An 18,389-nucleotide genomic window follows, 5' to 3' on the forward strand; every position below is an offset into this window, starting at 1 on the left:
TCTTTAATTATTCTTAAATATTTCAGAAAAAATGAAGTAAATATGGCAAAACATTAGTTGTTCAACCAAAGTTTTGAGACTATGAATGTTTATTATATCATTTACTCTACTTTCCTGTATGTCTTATATTTTTCATATTAAAAAAGAAATAATGGGCTGGGCACGGTGGCTCAACGCCTATAATCCCAGCACTTTGGGAGGCCAAGGCAGGCGGACCACTTGAGGTCAGGAGTTTGAGACCAGCCTGGCCAACATGGTGAAACCCCTTCTCTACTAAAAATACAAAAATTAGCCGGGCGTGGTAGCAGGCGCCTGTAATCCCAGTTACTCAGGAGGCTGAGGCAGGAGAATTGCTTGAGCCCGTAAGGTAGAGGTTACAGTGAGCCAAGATTATGCCACTGCACTCCAGCCTGAGCGACAGAACAAAACTCTATCTCAAAAAAAGAAGAAAAGGGGAAGGGAAGGGGAAAGGGAAGGGAAGGGAAAGAAAAGACTGTTTTTTAATTCCATGATGAAGACTGCTGGTCTGATTTCGTAACCCACAGTAGGTCAGAAGCTGCAAGTGGAGAGGAAGAGTAGCTGCAATGAGGCATGTTGAGAGTTGCAAGGAATGCAAATTGATAGCCTGACAGTAAGAGAACAGACATCAAGACTATGCTGTAAGGCCAAGGCGGGCAGATCACCTGAGATCAGGAGTTCAAGACCAGCCTGGCCAACATGGTGAAACCTCATCTCTACAAAAATACAAAAATTAGCTGGGCATGATGGCGGGTGCCTGTAATCCCAGCTACTGGGGAGGCAGGAGAATTGCTTGAACCCGGGAGGCAGAGGTTGCAGTGAGCCAAGATCGCACCACTGCACTCCAACCTGGGCGACAGGGAGAGACGCCTTCTCAAAAAAAAAAAAAAAAGGCTACACTGTATATAAAATGCAAACATAAGAAGTCAACGGTCTGGAGTGCTTAAACTATGAGCTATCCATGGCTATCCCTGGAAGCATCTTAGCATTACAAAACTATAATTAACAGAGACTGAGGTTCACATGTTGCTTTTTATTACTGTCTAACCATAGTACTTCATCTTACACAAAAATAATGTTACTAAAAGTTGAAAAGAAAAAAATTACATGTAACAGCAGAACTCTACAACTACTAATATACATGTATAATCTTGGCCAATATTTCCAAATGTCTATTTCAAATAAACAACTCTGGATATACTGCTTTTGGATTTATTTAAAAAATGACCATTTTCCAAGCTCTTACTTATCACATAAAGGGGAACAAGGAATGTGTAGAATGTAACTAATGAACTCCTTCCTTACTGGAAGGTAACCTATTTTTCTCTTTTACACACAGCACTGCAATGAACACCACTCTGCATACAATTTTTTCTCTCTTTTGGATTACTGACTTAGGATAGTATCCCAGAAATGAGATTAGTGGTTCAAAGGGTATGAATATATTACCAAGCTGCATTCCATTCCATACTCCACCAATACCACAAAAGTATACTCATTTCATGACAACTTTATCTTAGGCATTGGTTAAACTTATATTTTCGTGATTCAAAAGTTGTGAAATAGCACCTAATTTTAAAATGCTAAGTAAAACAACAGAATAATGCGACATTTGTCCATATGCTCCTTCAGCATTTACTTTTGTATGACTTTTCCAAAGTCACTGAACTTTCTAAGACTTTTGTTTGTACATCTCCAAAACAACAAGACTGCATCAATTTCACTAGCACTCAGGGCAATGAAAACTGAAGAAAAAGGAACTATTGCTCACACATGAGATTGGCAAAATTTCAACACTGACAGGTTTCAGTGACAGATTACAGAGACTGGGCAGTCTCGTATATTGCTGTGGGTGTGTGCATCTGAAACTAATCTAACAGTGTCTATTAAAATTATAGGCCGGGCGCGGTGGCTCACGCCTATAATCCCAGCACTTTGGGATGCCAAGGCAGGCAGGTCACGAGGTCAAGAGATCCAGACCATCCTGGCCAACATGGTGAAACCCTGTCTCTACTAAAAACACAAAAATTAGCTGGGCATATTGGTGCATGCCTGTAGTCCCAGCTACTCGGGAGGCTGAGGCAGGAGAATCGCTTGAACCTGGGAGATGGAGGTCACAGTGAGCTGAGATCGCGCCACTGCACTCCAGCCTGATAACAGAGCGAGACTCCATCTCAAAAATAAATAAATAAAATAAAATTGTAAGTGTACATACTCCTTAACCCAGAAATCCAACTTTTAAGACTATCCTATTAAAAAAAAGGGCAACAATAAGAAAGAACATATGTTTATTACAGGATGGTTTACAATGACAAACCAGAAAACTAGAACCACCTAAATGCCCATCAATACGGGAATGGTTAAATAAATAGCAGCACATCCACGCCATGGAAAATTAAGCAGGAATTGGAGCCAGTGTATTAACTTAGAACAATATTCATGGTATACTGATATGTAACAAAGCAAGGTGCTAGGTGATGATCACATTATAACTCTTTTTTAATTTTTAAAGGAAAAACTGTATGCATTATAAGCATTTATGTTCGTCACTGTAAAGGCACAGAAGACCTTTCTCATACAGCAAACTAATAACAATAACTTCTTCAGATGGGGGAAGGATAAATTATTCCTCTATATTATTTGACTTATTACTGTTTGCTCATTGTAATTTTAAAATTCCCATAGATAGCAGGGATTTTTTTTAAAGGAAAATTCTACTAGATATCTCTTAATTTCTAGTTAACTCTCAAAGCACACAATTCTATGAAGCGAGATGAACAAAGGTCACAGAATCTTTAATGAATGGTTAAATGATGTTCAATGGCCACAAGAGTATGTAATATAGTTGTGTAAGGTTTACAGCAAACATAGTTAATATTTCTTTTTTTTTTTTTTTTTTTGAGACAGAGTCTCACTCTGTCACCCAGGCTGGAATGCAGTAGCACATTCTTGGCTCACTGCAGCCTCTGCCTCTCAGGTTCAAATGATTTGCCTGCCTCAGCCTCCCGAGTAGCTGGGATTACAGGCGTGCACCACCATGCCTGGCTAATTTCTGTATTTTTAGTAGAGATGGGGTTTCACCATGTTGGCCAGGCTGGTTTCGAACTCCTGACCTCAAGTGATCCACCCACCTCGGCCTCCCAAAGTGCTGGGATTACAGGCGTGAGCCACCATGCCCGGCCTAATACTTTTTAAAATGTTAACACAAAGGAGTAAGCAGGGAAAAAAAAATTAACTCATGTTAAATACCTCAGCACCACTACCCCCAAATTCTGGATGAATGAAACATTGTATTATTCAAATCACTGAGCTCTGCAAACAATTCCACCAAATGTGTGTGAGAATGTACAGTGAACTCTTCTCCCACTCACTCCTAGATTCATTCTAGTAAACAGCAACAACCACAAAGAAAAGGATTCCTATGAGTACTCGAAGAGCAAGAATCTTATTAATTTCACTTTCCTGCCTGAAACAGGAGACCAGGTGCGGTGGCTCACGCCTGTAATCCCAGCACTTTGGGAGGCCAAGGCAGGCGGATCCCTTGAGCCCAGGAGTAAGAGACCAGTCTGGGCAACATGGTAAAGCCATCTCTACAAAAAACAAAAACATCAGCTGGGTGTGGTGGCACACATCTGTAGTCCCAGCTACTTGGGAGGCTGAAGCAGGAGGACTGCTTGAGCCTGGAAGGTAGAGGCTTCAGTGAGCTGTGATCACCCCACCCCACTCCAGCCTGGGAGACAGAGCAAGACTCTGTCTCAGAGAGAGGAAAAAAAAAAAAAACAGGAAAAATTACTAAATAGCATTCTAGCTAGTCTCCTCCCTAAGAAAGATCTTCTGATCAAGAAGGAAAGACATTTTAGGAGGGACAGGCCCATCCTTTCAATGTATCTAGCTAAGCTTAGCATTTTATTCAATGTGAGTTACGTTTCTTAAACTTTGGCCCTTATGACTGGAACTATTCAAACTTTTTTTTTTTTTTTGAGACGTAGTCTCACTCTGTCACCCAAGCTGGAGTGCAGTGCTGCGATATCGGCTCACTGCAACCTCCGCCTCCCAGGTTCAAGCAATTCTCCTGCCTCAGCCTCCCAGGTAGCTGGGACTACAGGCATGTGCCGCCACGCCCAGCTAATTTTTGTAGTTTTAGTAGAGATGGGGTTTCACCATATTGGCCAGGCTGGTCTCAAACTCCAGACCTTGTGATCTGCCCGCCTCGGCCTCCCAAAGTGCTGGGATTACAGGTGTGAGCCACCACACCCGGCCTCACACAAACTTTAAAAGGACATATCATCAATGTTCCCAGGGGAATGACAAGAACTTAAACATTCATGAGTAAGAGCAATGTTCACAGGTATGCCCAGCTTAGTGGGAATGTCATCATCCAAATCAGTCACTAGCCACCACAGTAAGGTGGCCTTTTCAAACATTATCATCACTTTTGAAATTAGCCAAAAAAAAAAAAAAAAAAAATCAAACCTTAAACATTGTTCAATTCAATAATTCGAGTCTCATTTTTAAACATACCATGTCTACAATCTTCATCAGCTTGCACATAATTTTTCTGCAAAACAAAAATACAAGATAAAATTAAGTATTTCGAGAGCTGCTTTTAACAGAGATGTTGTCAAAGGGAAACTTGGCTTTGTTTCAAAGTTTAATCATTAATGTTGTAAACTTACTATTCACAGAGCAAAGCTAACACATGTGCCCTCTAAGGATTACAGGGCACTCTACAAATAAACATCACAGTATACTTCCTAGTCCATGGACCCCCACTCCTACTTCTCACCTTCTCTAACCCTAACTCATCAGCACCTCCCTCCCTGCCAAAAGCTTTACCACAAGAAGAGAATTTTCATAGACTGTCACCACCATGTCTCCCCACTTCCCAGCATACACTCTGTCTTCCTTCTACCTGTTAACAGACATAGTACCGTGCTCCTTTCTAAAGTCAACCTACGCCTGTGCAGATCAACTCAGCCGCCTACGCAGGTACAGCACTCCAGCAAGCCTCCTCGACTTGTCCTACATCATTAATTTTTTGCTTTTGATTGGTTCATTTCTATACAGAAATACAGTTATTTCTCCAATCTAAAAAAATATTTCCCTTGGCTTTATCTCTCCACTAGCTACCATTCCTTTTTCTTTTTCCTTTTCCTTTCTCTTTTTTTCCTCTTTAGTGTCTCTTCATGGCAAAACCCTCAAGAGTTGTCTATGTTGACGTATTTCAATTCCTTCCCCCAATTCTCTCCTAAGCCCTCTTTTTAAGCAGACTTTCACCCACTACTCCAAGGAAGCCACTCTCAAGAGATCACCAGTGACCTCCACTGCATCCATGTGGACCCACACAATTCACATGTGCCCACTCAGACACATTCTCATGGCTTTCTTGGCAGCTGCTGACACTACTCCACATTTCCTCACTTGGACACACTTCCTTCCTTCACGCGGCTACCAGGACTCCTTCCTCTCACACTTTCCCCTTTCCTCAGGGTTGCTCTTTAGGTTGCTTTGCTGGTTGTTGCTCTGCTCCCCAACCTCTTGACACTGCAGCAGCCCAAGACTCGGCCCTCAGTCCTCACCTCTTCTCTATGATGCTCATTTTCCCTTGGTGATTCTATGCTGGCTCAAGACATCATATAGCACTTCTGTCCCACAGTCTTCAATGAATCTCTCACCCAAATTCCATACGTGCATATCTGACTGCTTACTCAGCATCTTCAGCTGGGTATCTGAATGACATCTCAAACTCAGTACGTCCAAAACTGAACTCCCACCTTCCCCCACAAAACCTCCTCCCCAGCTATAGCCTTCTAACCTCAGTTGAAGGAAACACCATTCTTCCAATTGCTCAGACAAAAAGTATCGAGGTAAGTAACTGCGACTGCTCCCCCTCATTCCCTGCATTCAATACATTAGGAAACCTTATTGCTTCTATTTTCAATGTATAAACCAAAACCTAGTTACGTCTCACTATCTCCACTGCTGCCATTTTGATCTGAGCCACTCTGGCCTGGATTATTCTAATAGTCTCCAATCTAGTCTCCTTGCATCAACGCTTATCCCTTTACAGTTTATTCTCAGCACAAAAGTCAAACAATTCCTGCTAAATTAGATCATGCCACTCCTCTGCCCAAAGCCCCGCAATAGCTCCCCAACTCACAGAGAATAAAAACCAAAGTCTTTACCACGAGCCAGCGGGCCCCACAGGCTTTAGTCCTCTCACCTCTCCACCGCGTGCACTCTACTCTGGCCACACTAACTCCTAGCTGCTACTCAAGCACAGCAGGCATGCTTTTGCTGCTCGGTCTGTTTCCATTGCCTGCAATGCTCTTCCTCCAGCTTTACACATGGCTCACCCCCTTGCCTCTGGTTATCACCTTCTCAATGAGGCCTGCCTTGACCACTCTATTTAAAATTGTAACCCCATTTCTAACCCCAATATTCGCAATCTCCCCTGCCCTGTTCTCCTTTTTCCATGTGGTTACTACCTTTTAACAATCTATGGTGGGGTTTTTTTTTGTTTTTTGAGACGGAGTCTCGGAGTCTCGCCCTGTCGCCCAGGCTGGAGGGTAGTGGTGCAACCTCAGCTCACTGCAACCTCTGCCTCCTGGGTTCAAGCGATTCTCCTGGCTCAGCCTCCTGAGTAGCTGGGATTATAGGCACACGCTACCACGCCTGGCTAATTTTTGTATTTTTAGTAGAGACAGGGTTTCACCATGTTGGTTAGGCCAACTCAAACTCCTGACCTCATGATCCACCTGCCTTGGCCTCCCAAAGTGCTGGGATTACAGGTGTGAGCCACCATGCCCAGCCAGTGTTTATTTTTTATAATGTTTATTGTTTATTTTCTGTTCCCCTACTAGAAAAAGTATCATAAAGAAGAGACTTTTCTTTCTCTTTCATCAATATATATAACAAGAACCTAGAACAGTGTCTAGTACACAGTACATACTCAATAAATACTTGTTGAGTGAGTGCATAATCCAAAATGCCCTAAAGTAGTACAGTTTTCAAGGTTCAAAAACGTAGTTACCTTGCCATCAAATATATTCAGCAATCACCAGCCACTTCACTCACATCTCTTTGGCCCAGAATTAGCTATTTGTATCGTCACCACTCAACGAAAAAGGCCATTTTACATAGTTCAGCATTGGCTTATTGACAGTGTTCACTCACCAGTTGCAAAAATGAGGCAATTCTGTAGAGAAGACTCTCGATTTTGATGCGTTCTATTTCCAATGGACAAGGCCCTGTGAAGTCTGCCATGGAGTACTGGCCAAGAGAAAGAAGGGCCTCTGTGCAGTGCTTGAGGGCCATTTCATAGTCCTGCCTCTTAAGTGATTCACATGCTTGTTCACATGACTTTTCAGCTCTTCTGTCTTCCATGACTCAGGGACAAAAATCCTACAGACAGGGAGAAAGAACAAGAGAAGGTTTTTTAAACTTATTAATTATAAATTCTAGCCCCATTCCTATCTCAGCTGGCTTAATTATCTATCTGAATACTCTCAGCTAGCCTTTTGATCAAGGTCACAGCTAAGCAGCAGCTATTGATGCTACAAAATCTATACGTCTCTTTGATATTTTATGAAGTCTTTACTAAGATTCAAGCAAAATGTCAATCATAAGCCAGGATCATACCAACAATATAACAAATTTATAAACGAGGCAAATTTAGAAATGAAACATGACTGTGAATATTGCAAAGTATACAACAAACCATAAAGGATCGCCTTTCTTAACCAAAGGGACAGAAACGTTTCATATCCAAACCTCCAAATTTCGGTTTCCTAATTTCAGTCTCACAGTTCTGTGACCATGATTGCAGAAAACCAAAATCTATACCAAGAAGGATTATTTCCCACCAATTAAAAAACCGGTTGGAACTGTTTGAACTGTCCATTAATTCAATTCAACAAACATTTCTCGAGGGCCAGGCCCTGTGCTAGCAGCAATGAATGCAAAGACAGGGCATGTCATCTCCGCTTTCAAGAAACTCAGATTCTAGCAAGACAGGCAAAGCACAAATGAACAATTACAAGAAAGACTTATTCCATCTGCCTAAAGGCATGAGCTGACTGCAAAAGGTGAACAGGAGTTCACCATACAGATGATAGGGAGAGCAGATGCGAGCTTTTCAGAGACAAGAGTTCAAGTGAAATCACCAAGACGAGAAAATACACAGCCTAAACTCAGGCTACATCAGAGGAGTAAGAGAAGCTACGAATGACCTCAAATGCCATGACAAGAAGCAAGGGTTTTATTCCACAGGCAATGGAACATGATGAAATTTTTTAAATAAGGAAGGAATCTATCAAACATAAGTCCTACCAGTTCTATAAAGAACTGGTTAGAAATAGAAGAAATCACAGGCTTGCCACAGGGGAAGAAATGGCAAACATTGCCATTAGTAAGAGATCACTAAAATAGTCCAAGTAAGAAATAGCAGGAGTTTACACATTGTTTCTCTATATCACTCATGGCAGGAGTGGAAAACTTGGACACAGAAGACCGACATCCTTTGACCTGACATTCACAATACTGCTCCGAACAGTCACTCTTGCTGACCATCTCTGTCAAACTTACAGATTGCTTTCCGTGCCTGCATCCACCTTCTCTCTCTCCTGCTCCTCCCTACCTTCCACCTTAACCGCTGGCCTTACAGTACTTCTTTGTCCCTTCCGCCTGCCTCCAGCCTGCATATATGTTCTCTGCCAGCCTTCCCGGCTTTGATAATGACACATGGGCCCTGCCCTCTCCTTGCTGTGCTGTAGCCCATCTGCTGCCAATAAACTGCAGTGCAAGATGAGGGGAGAAAAGTCATTGATGGGCAGCCCATAGAGAGCAGCAGGAGGCAAGATGACAGACATCTGAAGAGGTCTAAGCCCCTTCAGCTTTTGAGATCCTTGGTCTACCAAAACAGTAGAAATAGCTAGTGAATGAGATAAGGAAGAGTTCAAAAAGGACTTCAACAGTATTTGTCAGCATTTGTTCAATATTGGGGATTTATACATGTGGTACAATATAACATTCCCTACTTTTCTCAGTTTGGAATTTTTAATTTTAACACTTTTTTTTGAGACAGGGTCTCACTCTGTCACCTAGGCTCGAGTAGAGTGGCACAATCACTGCTCACTGCAGCCTCGACTTGCCAGGCTCAAGCAATCCTCCTAACTCAGCATCTCGAGTAGCTGGGACTACAGGCATGCACCACCATGTCCCGCTAAATTGTTATTTTATTTTTGTATTGACGGGGTCTCCCCATGTTGCCCAGCCTGGTCTCAAAACTCCTGGGCTCAAGCTGTCCTCCCGCTTCAGCCTACCAAAGTGCTAGGATTACAGGTGTGAGCCACTGCACTAAGCCTAAACTAACACTTTTAATATTAAAAAAAAAAAATCTAATTGTGTTATTAAGATAACCCTCCCCCCCCCCCAAAAAAAAGAATGCTGTATCCTTGGTCTTTTACATGGTTTCCCTTTAAACTTCCTCAGCTTTCCTTCAGGGAGGCTGTAATTTCCAGTTTAGTTTAAGGGTAAGGGGATTTAAATAAGTGACAGTTGATATGTATGCCTGTTACACAAACATACATTGATGTGGGTGAAATCAATTGTTCAACCAAAGTCAAAAATAATTTCTGTATCACTACAGCAATGTTGTCCATTAGACAAAGAGTGGCATTACAAAATTACTAACTTATGATATAGTCCAGATATAAAATATCAACACTATTAACATTTTGGGCTCAATAATTTTTTGTTGTGGGCCATTCTGTGCATTGTAGGTTATTGAGCAGTCATTATCCCTAGTCCTTACCAGCAGATGCCAATAGCACATCCCCTGACTTGTGACAACCAAATATGTCTCCAGTAAATGTCTGGAGAAGGCAAAATCAGCTCTAGTTGAGAACTACTAATATAGACAAGCATACACTGCTTGCCAGATAACAGCAACACAAGATTCATAAAGTCCATGAATACCAGAGGCCCTAGAATTAGCAAATCTTCCCTACAGAACTCCCAGCCCACATCCAGACAATACAAAAAGAAGTCATAAGAAAACAAAGCTAATAATGCACCAGCTAAAATCTTTCTTAGGAATGAGTACAGCACAGTGATCCAGAGTACAGACTGGGAACCAGAATTCACCAGCTGCACCACTCTCCAGCTGCATAGCCTGCGGCAAGTAGCTTTACATGGATTATTTCAACTTGCTCACCTCTAAACTGGGAAGACAACTAATACCTACCTCCTAGGGTTACTGCAAGGATTAAGTGAAATAATACCTATAAAGTACTTAAAAGAATGCCTTGGACATAAGTGCTCAATAAGTGTTAGCTATTATAATGTCTCTAAAATTCCTTATTTTCACTTTATATAAAGTTATTTTTGTTTTTTGTTTTTTGTGTTTTTTTTAAGAGACAGAGTCTCGCTGTGCAGCCCATACTGGGAGTGTAGTGGTGCAATCATAGCTCCTGCTGCCTCACACTTGGGAATCATCCTCCTGCCTTGGCCTCCCAAGAAGCTGGGACTACAAGTGCATGCCACCACAACCGGCTAATTTTTTTTTAATTTTTTTGTAGAGACAGGGTCTCAATGTGTGGCCTAGCCTAGTCTTAAACTCTTGGCCTCAAAAGATCATCCCAACTTGGCCTCCCAAATGCTGGGATTACAGGCGTGAGCCACTGTACCCAGCCTACATAAAGCTGAAATCACTTTACTGATCTCAACATACAATACGGTATAGACAATGAAGTATTATTCTATGTAATTACTTTACCTACTTGACAGAGGAATTATTTTCACCTATTTTCTCCATCTCAATACACCGGTAATGATTATGTGAAGAATAGCCATTGGAGAAAAAAGTATATCTGCAAGTCACTGACAAGGACTAGCTAAACCCTAAATCTGGCTATGAGGGATGATCACAAAGACTGATATCAACAATGATTCCCAAACACATTAGCCAGGGAGATCTCGATAACATTAATATGTAAGTAGAGATTAAGGGCAGAACTATGAATTTCAGGAGCTTTGAGAGGAAATGACTCAATTTACGACCCTTCCTCAGAAGTGGATATCCACCCCAATTACCTTTGTTAATCAGGGCCTGATAACTAGTTTCCAAGATCTACTGAATCACAGTAAGGTCACTTAGCTGTAGTGTGGAACTCAATACAACGCATGCTTCGTTCAGCTGTTTTGTCGAGCTTTTCAGAAAACAGCATGACCTTACTGCACCCACTCCTTCTGAAGAAGCTAAAGTGGTTTATCAAGCATAAAAGCAAAACTGTCTGTCAAAGTCAAAATGAGAAAACATCTCAGGCCATGCTAAAATGGACTACGGATAATACGCAGTGAGAGATCTAGAAGTACTTCTAAATGAGGCCAGCTCCCAGATACACTTCAAGAGTGTAGCTGACACCCCTGCCTAGGACACATGGATACATCTGTATCTATTGTATGTGATCCCGCTACCTAAACATAACAGCCAGATCCAAGGGCAGATACTGACTAAGTGAGGCCGGCACGGTGGCTCACGCCTCTAACCCCAGCACTTTGGGAGGCCGAGGCGAGTGGATCATGAGGTCAGGAGATCGAGCCCCTCCTGGCTAACACGGTGAAACCCCATCTCTACAAAAAATACAAAAAAAAAAAATTAGCCTGGCGTGGTTGCGGGCGCCTGTAGTCCCAGCTACTCGGGAGGCTGAGGCAGGAGAATGGCGTGAACCCGGGAGGCGGAGCTTGCGGTGAGCGGTGATCGCGCCACTGCACTCCAGCCTGGGCGACAGAGCAAGACTCCCTCTAAAAGAAAAAAAATTATCCAAACTTTTATCAAAGGAACATAAAACACTAATTTCCTGCAAATTCCTATCCCTGTGAGAAACACTGACTTGGAGGATGTGACTTCACAAGCAAGAAAGCTGAAATCGGAAACCAGGACTCTAATCCAAATCCACTAACTCCTCTGATCTATTGCTGACCTATAAAAAGAGACTAATACCATGCAATGAACGTTCGTTGTTCTGCCACCAAATACCCATTCCCTTTCCTGGTAATAAAGCCCACAATTTCCCTTTAAGAATTCACCTCTCCCCATCTCTCAGACCATGTGGTTCCTGAAGAGCTAACTCCACCACGGATGCGGGGTGGCATGTGACACTAACTGGCCAATCCGAGCCTCACAGCCCTGAATACAGGGATTGGCTCAGGGTAGGCCATATGACCCTGTAAGAGCCAATGAGACACCATGAGACTTGCTGAGACTTCTGGGAAAGAAACTGATGCTCCTTCCCCCGATTCTAAATTCTGAGAAATTACGGGGGGGTTGAATATACCGCAGCCATTTTTCTTACAGTGTCAGCAACTGAAGTCTATACAGGAAAAGGCAGAGCTGATTCACAGGGAGAAACTAAGTCCTGATGACATCACCTGACCCCTGAATCCAGCTCTGGCTAGCTGTGCCTGGACTTCGAAGTTAGGTAAGCCAAGAAACTTTTTTCCAGCTTAAGTCAGTTTAGGTTGATATTTCAGGCAGTTGGAACCAAGACAGTCTTAATTTAGATAGATAATCTGATCAGTACCAAATGAGCTGATAATTTTCTTGTAAAATAGTGTATACACGATTATTAATAACAATGATCATATTATTTATTACTAATAACAGTAAGTGTAAAGAGAAAAAATAAGTGGGCATGGGAGACAAATGGCTTAGTGTGATATATGATTCTTCTGTGTCTTAAAAATATAAGCCTAGCTTTCCATGCCCATAGTGCTCACGCAAACATGGTGAACGTTGCTAAAACCCGCCGGACTTTCCGTAATAGGTGTGGCAAGCACCAACCCCACAAAGCGACACAGTACAAGAAGGGCAAGGATTCTCTGTATGCCCAGGGAAAGCAGCGTTATGACACGAAACAGAGTGGCTATGGTGGGCAAACTAAGCCGATCTTCCGGAAAAAGGCTAAAACTACAAAGAAGACTGTGCTAAGACTTGAGTGCGTCGAGCCCAAACAGATCTAAGAGAATGCTGGCTATTAAAAAGATGCAAGCATTTTGAACTGGAAGGAGATAAGAAGAGAAAGGGTCAAGTGATCCAGTTCTATGTGTCATCTTTTATTATGAAGACAATAAAATCTTGAGTTTATGTTAAAAAAAATTACATATATATATATGCCCAAAGCATTTGTTTTAACAACTTATAAAGTTACTTCAGTAATAACAAGAAGCTTTTACTGAATGTTCATTGTGTGCCAGATGTTGAAAAGATTATATGTACGTAATCTAATTTAATCCTCACAATGACCCTATAAAGTAGATATTAGAATTCTTATTATCATTCCCATTCACAGATGAGGAAACTGAAGCACAGAGTTAACTTATCCAGTTACACTGTAAACGACAGAGGCAGGATTCAAATCCAGGCAGTCCGACAACTCCTACTTCTACCACGACACTGATTCTGAGCCCACAAGCAACTAAGGTTCTAATGCTATTCCAACAGAGTAAAACTCAAAGTCCAGCACTCCCAAAATGTGACAGTAAAACATCACCTTTTAATTCTGAAACAGGGTTAACATAGTTCTGCATTATAAAAAGTATGTCTGTGTTAGTAACCACAATGTTAGTGATTACCATTTTAAAAAATGTAAACACACACACACATCCCTAAGCCAATCATCTCCTTGGTTAAGCAAAAGTCCTAAGTGTCCCAAGATGAAGGAGTGTATTAATTAGCACTATCTTTCCATAAAATGGTAACATTTGCATCCTTCCACAAAAGTCAACTTTCAGAGAGTATCCCATCCCTAACTTACTTTTTTGCCACTTTTATAAAACAGAAACTTGTTCTAAAATTGATTCATCTTAGCACAATCTGACAAAAGAGCAAAATCGATAAATTTTATCAAAATTAAACATTTTTGTACCATGAAAAAGACACTTAAAAGAATGAAAGACAAGTTAGAGACTGGGAGAAATTTTGTGCAAATCACTTATTTGAAAAAGGATTCAGATCTGAACATATAAAGAACTCCCTGACGGGCGCAGTGGCTCACACCTGTAATCCCAGCACTTTGGGAGGCTGAGGCGAGTGAATCACAAGGTCAAGCGATCAAGACCATCCTGGCCAACATGGTGAAACCCCATCTTTCCTAAAAATACAAAAATTATCTGGGTGTGGTGGCTTGCACCTGTAGTCCCAGCTACTAGGGAGGCTGAGGCAGGAGATTGCTTGAACACAGGAGGCGGAGGTTGCAGTGAGCCGAGATCGCACCACTGCACTCCAGCCTAGCGACAGGGTGAGACTCCATCTCAAAAAAAAAAAAAAAAAAGAAAAAAGAAAAAAAAAAAAGAACTCTCAACAATCAACAATAAGAAAATTAACCAAATAAAAACTGAGCAACAGATTTCAACAGATACTCCCAAACAGGATATAATGATAACAAATAAGCACATAAAAGATGTTCAGTGTTATTAGCCATTAGGGAAATGCAAACTAAAGCCATGATTAGATCCCACTACATACCTATTAGAATAGCTAAATTAAAATTATTGATAACACCAAGGGATGTACAGTAATTGGAACCCTCATACATTGCTAGTAGGAATATAAAATGATTTAGCCACTCTGGAAAAAGGGTTTGCAGCTTCTTATAAAATCAAATACGCACACTACACTATATGACCCAGCAATCCCCTTCGCCCCTCAGATACCACAGAGAAATGAAAACTATGTTCACACAAAGATCTGAACACAAATGTTCATAACAGTTCTATTCATAATTGCTAAAAGTGGAAACAACTCAAATGTCCTTTAATGAGTGAATAAACAGACCTCTTTGTGATATAAAACTACTCAGCAACAAAAAGGAACAAGTATTCAATATATGCAATAACTTGAATTAATCTCAAAAACATTATGCCACATAAAAGACCCCAGTCTCAAAAGCTGACATACTGTATGATTCCATTTATACAATCTTATTCTCAAAAATATAAAACTATAAAAATGAAGAACAGATCAGTGGTTGTGAGCAGGTATAGGGTGGGTAGGGGTAACTATAAAAGAATAGCATGAGGAAGTTTTTAGGGTGATGACACTGCCCTGTATCCTGATTGTGGTGATGGCTGCACAAACTATACATGTGTTAAATTAGTAAAACTGTATAGCAAAAAACATCAATTTTACTATATGCTAATTTTTATAAAATTGTAAGAATTATTTTTAAAATATGATCTAAATGTCACATTTGACTTTTTTTTTTTTAAGATGGAGTCTCGCTCTGTCGCCCAGGTTGGAGTGCAGTGGCGTGACCTCAGCTCACTGCAACCTCCGCCTCCCAGGTTCAAGCGATTTTCCTGCCTCAGCCTCCCCAGTAGCTGGGACTACAGGCACACATCAGCACACCTAGCTAATTTTTGTATTTTCAGTAGACACAGGGTTTCACCATGTTGGCCAGGATGATCTCGATCTCTTGACCTCGTGATCTGCCCACCTCGGCCTCCCAAAGTGCTGGGATTACAGGCGTGAGCCACCACACCCAACCGACGTGATTTTTTAAAACTACAAAGGAGATACAGCAGGGTAAGTGTGCTGTGAATAAACAGAAAACCCATGCACTTCCCTTCCTGCATATGTAGGTCTTAGAGGCAAGAATGGAGCCTCAAAAAGAACCTCTCCAAATGGAACAATGATTGAGCTCTCTTGGCAAAAAATGTAGAATACTTTTGAAGAATTCAATCATAGCTAGATGGTTGGTCCAGGACCAAAAGTAAATGCTGGAAGAAAAACAAAATCAATCTTTCCACTCTGAACCTCTGTCTGTGACAGCATGAGAAGAACCACCAGACCACCTTGAAATCAAGTCATGAAATATGCTTTTATTTTAAAAATCAGTTATATTCCTCAAATTAACTTCTCTTGTTAATGTAGTTATGGTCTTCTTTGATCTCAAAAGACCAAATCCTTTGTTAACAGAGAGACTTTAAGCAAAAGTAAGCTGATCAAATAGCAAGAGGCCACAGTAGTAACTAAAATTTCTTCTATCTAAATTCAAGATGATTTCTGCATCTCTGTCTTATACATTTGCCTATTAGAAAAAAAAAACATGTATCTACCACGTAATTAACTTAGGTGCAATGAATCAGACTGCATTTCTAAAGGTTTTAGAAGACTGATGAGTTACGTTAACCATAATCACTATCTCCTTTGACAGAAATTACTAACATCCGTAATTGGTTCTTAATCAGACCCCAAGATATCTTTACTTACTAGGCTATATAAACAATAAAACTTAAAGGACAAATATAATAAAATGCACGTTTCATTATATAACAAAACAAAAATTTATATCAGAAGAATTGCTAGAAAAAATTGGATATCCACATTTTTTAAGTTAGTTATTTGCTATTAATTCTTCTAATTGCTTTCCTTGTGGAAATTCGGTTACTAACCTGAAACTAGAAAGTAAATACACTTTGGGAGGCCCAGGCCGGCAGATTGCTGAGCTTAGGAGTTCGAGACCAGCCAGGGCAACATGGCGAAACCCCGCCTCTACCAAAAATACAAAAAATTAGCTGGAAGTGGTGGCACAAGCCTGTAGTCCCAGCTACTTGGAAGCTGAGACATGAGAATCGCTTGAACCCGGGAGGCAGAGGTTGCAGTGAGCAGAGTAAGCAGAGATCACGCCACTGAACTCCAGCCAGGATGATAGAGACTTTGCCTCAAAAAAAAAAAAAATTTATTGTGACAAAAGAAAGAAAAGCCAAATTGATACATTATTATTATTATTATTATTATTATTATTATTATTAGAGACAGAGTTTCACTCTTGTTGCCCAGGCTGGAGTGCAATAACGCGATCTCAGCTCACTGCAACTTCCACCTCCCGGGTTCAAGAGATTCTCCTGCCTCAGCCTCCCAAGTAGCTGGTATTACAGGCATATGCCACCACACCTGGCTAATTTTGTATTTTTAGTGGAGTCAGGGTTTCTCTGTGTTGGTGAGGCTGATCTCAAACTCCCAACCTCAGGTGATCCGCCTGCCTCGGCCACCCAAAGTGCTGGGATTACAGGCATGAGCCACTGCACCCAGCTGATACATTATTAAAATAACCCAAGTGAAGAGGAAGAAAGCCTATCAGAATGTGCCCCTTTCCCCACTGAGCAGCAAGGCCCTGGTAAGCCAGTGTGGCTAAAGTGTATCATGCTTCCTGAGGGAGAAAAAGTATACTTTAGAGATGGCACAATAACTCTGAAATGCCTATAAAATAATGTCAAAGCTCATTAACAGATAGCCGGGCCACCACCAATCTCGCTACAACCTAACTTGCCCATCACCCCAACACAGGCCCCAAGTACACAGTCAGGCCTCGGAGACTCTGATAACATTGTTCCCTCTGCCCAGAACATCCTTTCCTCGCCTCTCTCTGGACCTAAATCCTACCCAGATTTAACGAATGCTTCAATATCTACTTCTCTAAGATGCTCTCCTCCCAAAACTAAAATAGCATTACTTCCTATAGAATTAATTGGCCTCTGAATCATCTATTATCTTGAGTTAAATGCATCGTGTAAAATGCCTTATCTGCCCAACACAACTATCTTATAAATTAGAATCCAATTTATACCATCTTTATCCCCATGACAACAATTCAATTCACTAAAATCATTCCATAAATAATTAAATTTCCCAAAGATGACCTAAAATAGCCTAAATGCCAAGCATACCAAGAACTGTCCTGTACCAAATTCAGTTCTCATCAGCATGTCAAGTCACAAAGAGGCATGTTTTGTTACCTTTTAGTTCATCTGCATTTTTCCAAAACTGGAATCTATATAGTCCTATAGTATACACAGGCAAAATAGTCTGCAAAGTAGTTTTACTCATTGTACTGTACTTAATATTCAGCCAGACTTGCATTTTTCTCTAAAACATGAAATCACTGAGTATGCAAGAAGCATTAGAAGAGAGACTAAGCCTACAGAGAAGAAAACTAGAAACTAAGATCATCAACCGTGGTCTATTTTGAATAATCATTTTCATAAAGAGGTAAATTCTCTTAAATTTCAGAATAAGTGGAATTTAGTAGAGTATAAAATGTTTTAAATACATAAAAGAAATATCCTGATGGGCCTTCTGCCATCTGTTTTAGTGACTGAGATAAACTGAATTTTCTAAAAATTATATCAACAGCTAAAATTGAGATTTTTTTTCCATCTATTACTTTGATTTTTCCTGATCCATTTTTCAGGATTTCCAGTAATTCTGGAGCTAGCCTTCTTAGTTTCAAGAATTCCAAATTGTTTCTTGAAGAGTTTGAGCCTCTTCCCAAATCACTTAACATGTTTATTAATTTAAAAGATATGAA

The 18,389-nt window shown here is 40.9% G+C and overlaps 1 protein-coding gene and 1 pseudogene across 9 annotated transcripts in view; one reads left to right on the forward strand and one right to left on the reverse strand.

Annotated features, from left to right (window-relative positions):
* HELZ (helicase with zinc finger) overlaps positions 1-18,389 on the reverse strand; it is a 174,411-nt gene that overhangs the window by 140,718 nt on the left and 15,304 nt on the right. For all 9 annotated transcript variants that reach the window (XM_063656480.1, XM_063656478.1, XM_054459612.2 and 6 more), the window contains 2 exons: positions 7,195-7,422; positions 4,540-4,576 (listed from right to left, as the gene is read on the reverse strand). In XM_063656480.1, coding sequence (XP_063512550.1) covers positions 4,540-4,576; positions 7,195-7,404 — 247 coding nt within the window. In that variant the 5' untranslated portion in view covers positions 7,405-7,422. The remainder of the gene's footprint in view (positions 1-4,539; positions 4,577-7,194; positions 7,423-18,389) is intronic.
* LOC129018212 (large ribosomal subunit protein eL42-like) lies at positions 12,351-13,234 on the forward strand (annotated as a pseudogene).

Source organism: Pongo pygmaeus, chromosome 19 (genome assembly GCF_028885625.2).
Source record: "Pongo pygmaeus isolate AG05252 chromosome 19, NHGRI_mPonPyg2-v2.0_pri, whole genome shotgun sequence".
NCBI lineage: Eukaryota > Metazoa > Chordata > Mammalia > Primates > Hominidae > Pongo > Pongo pygmaeus.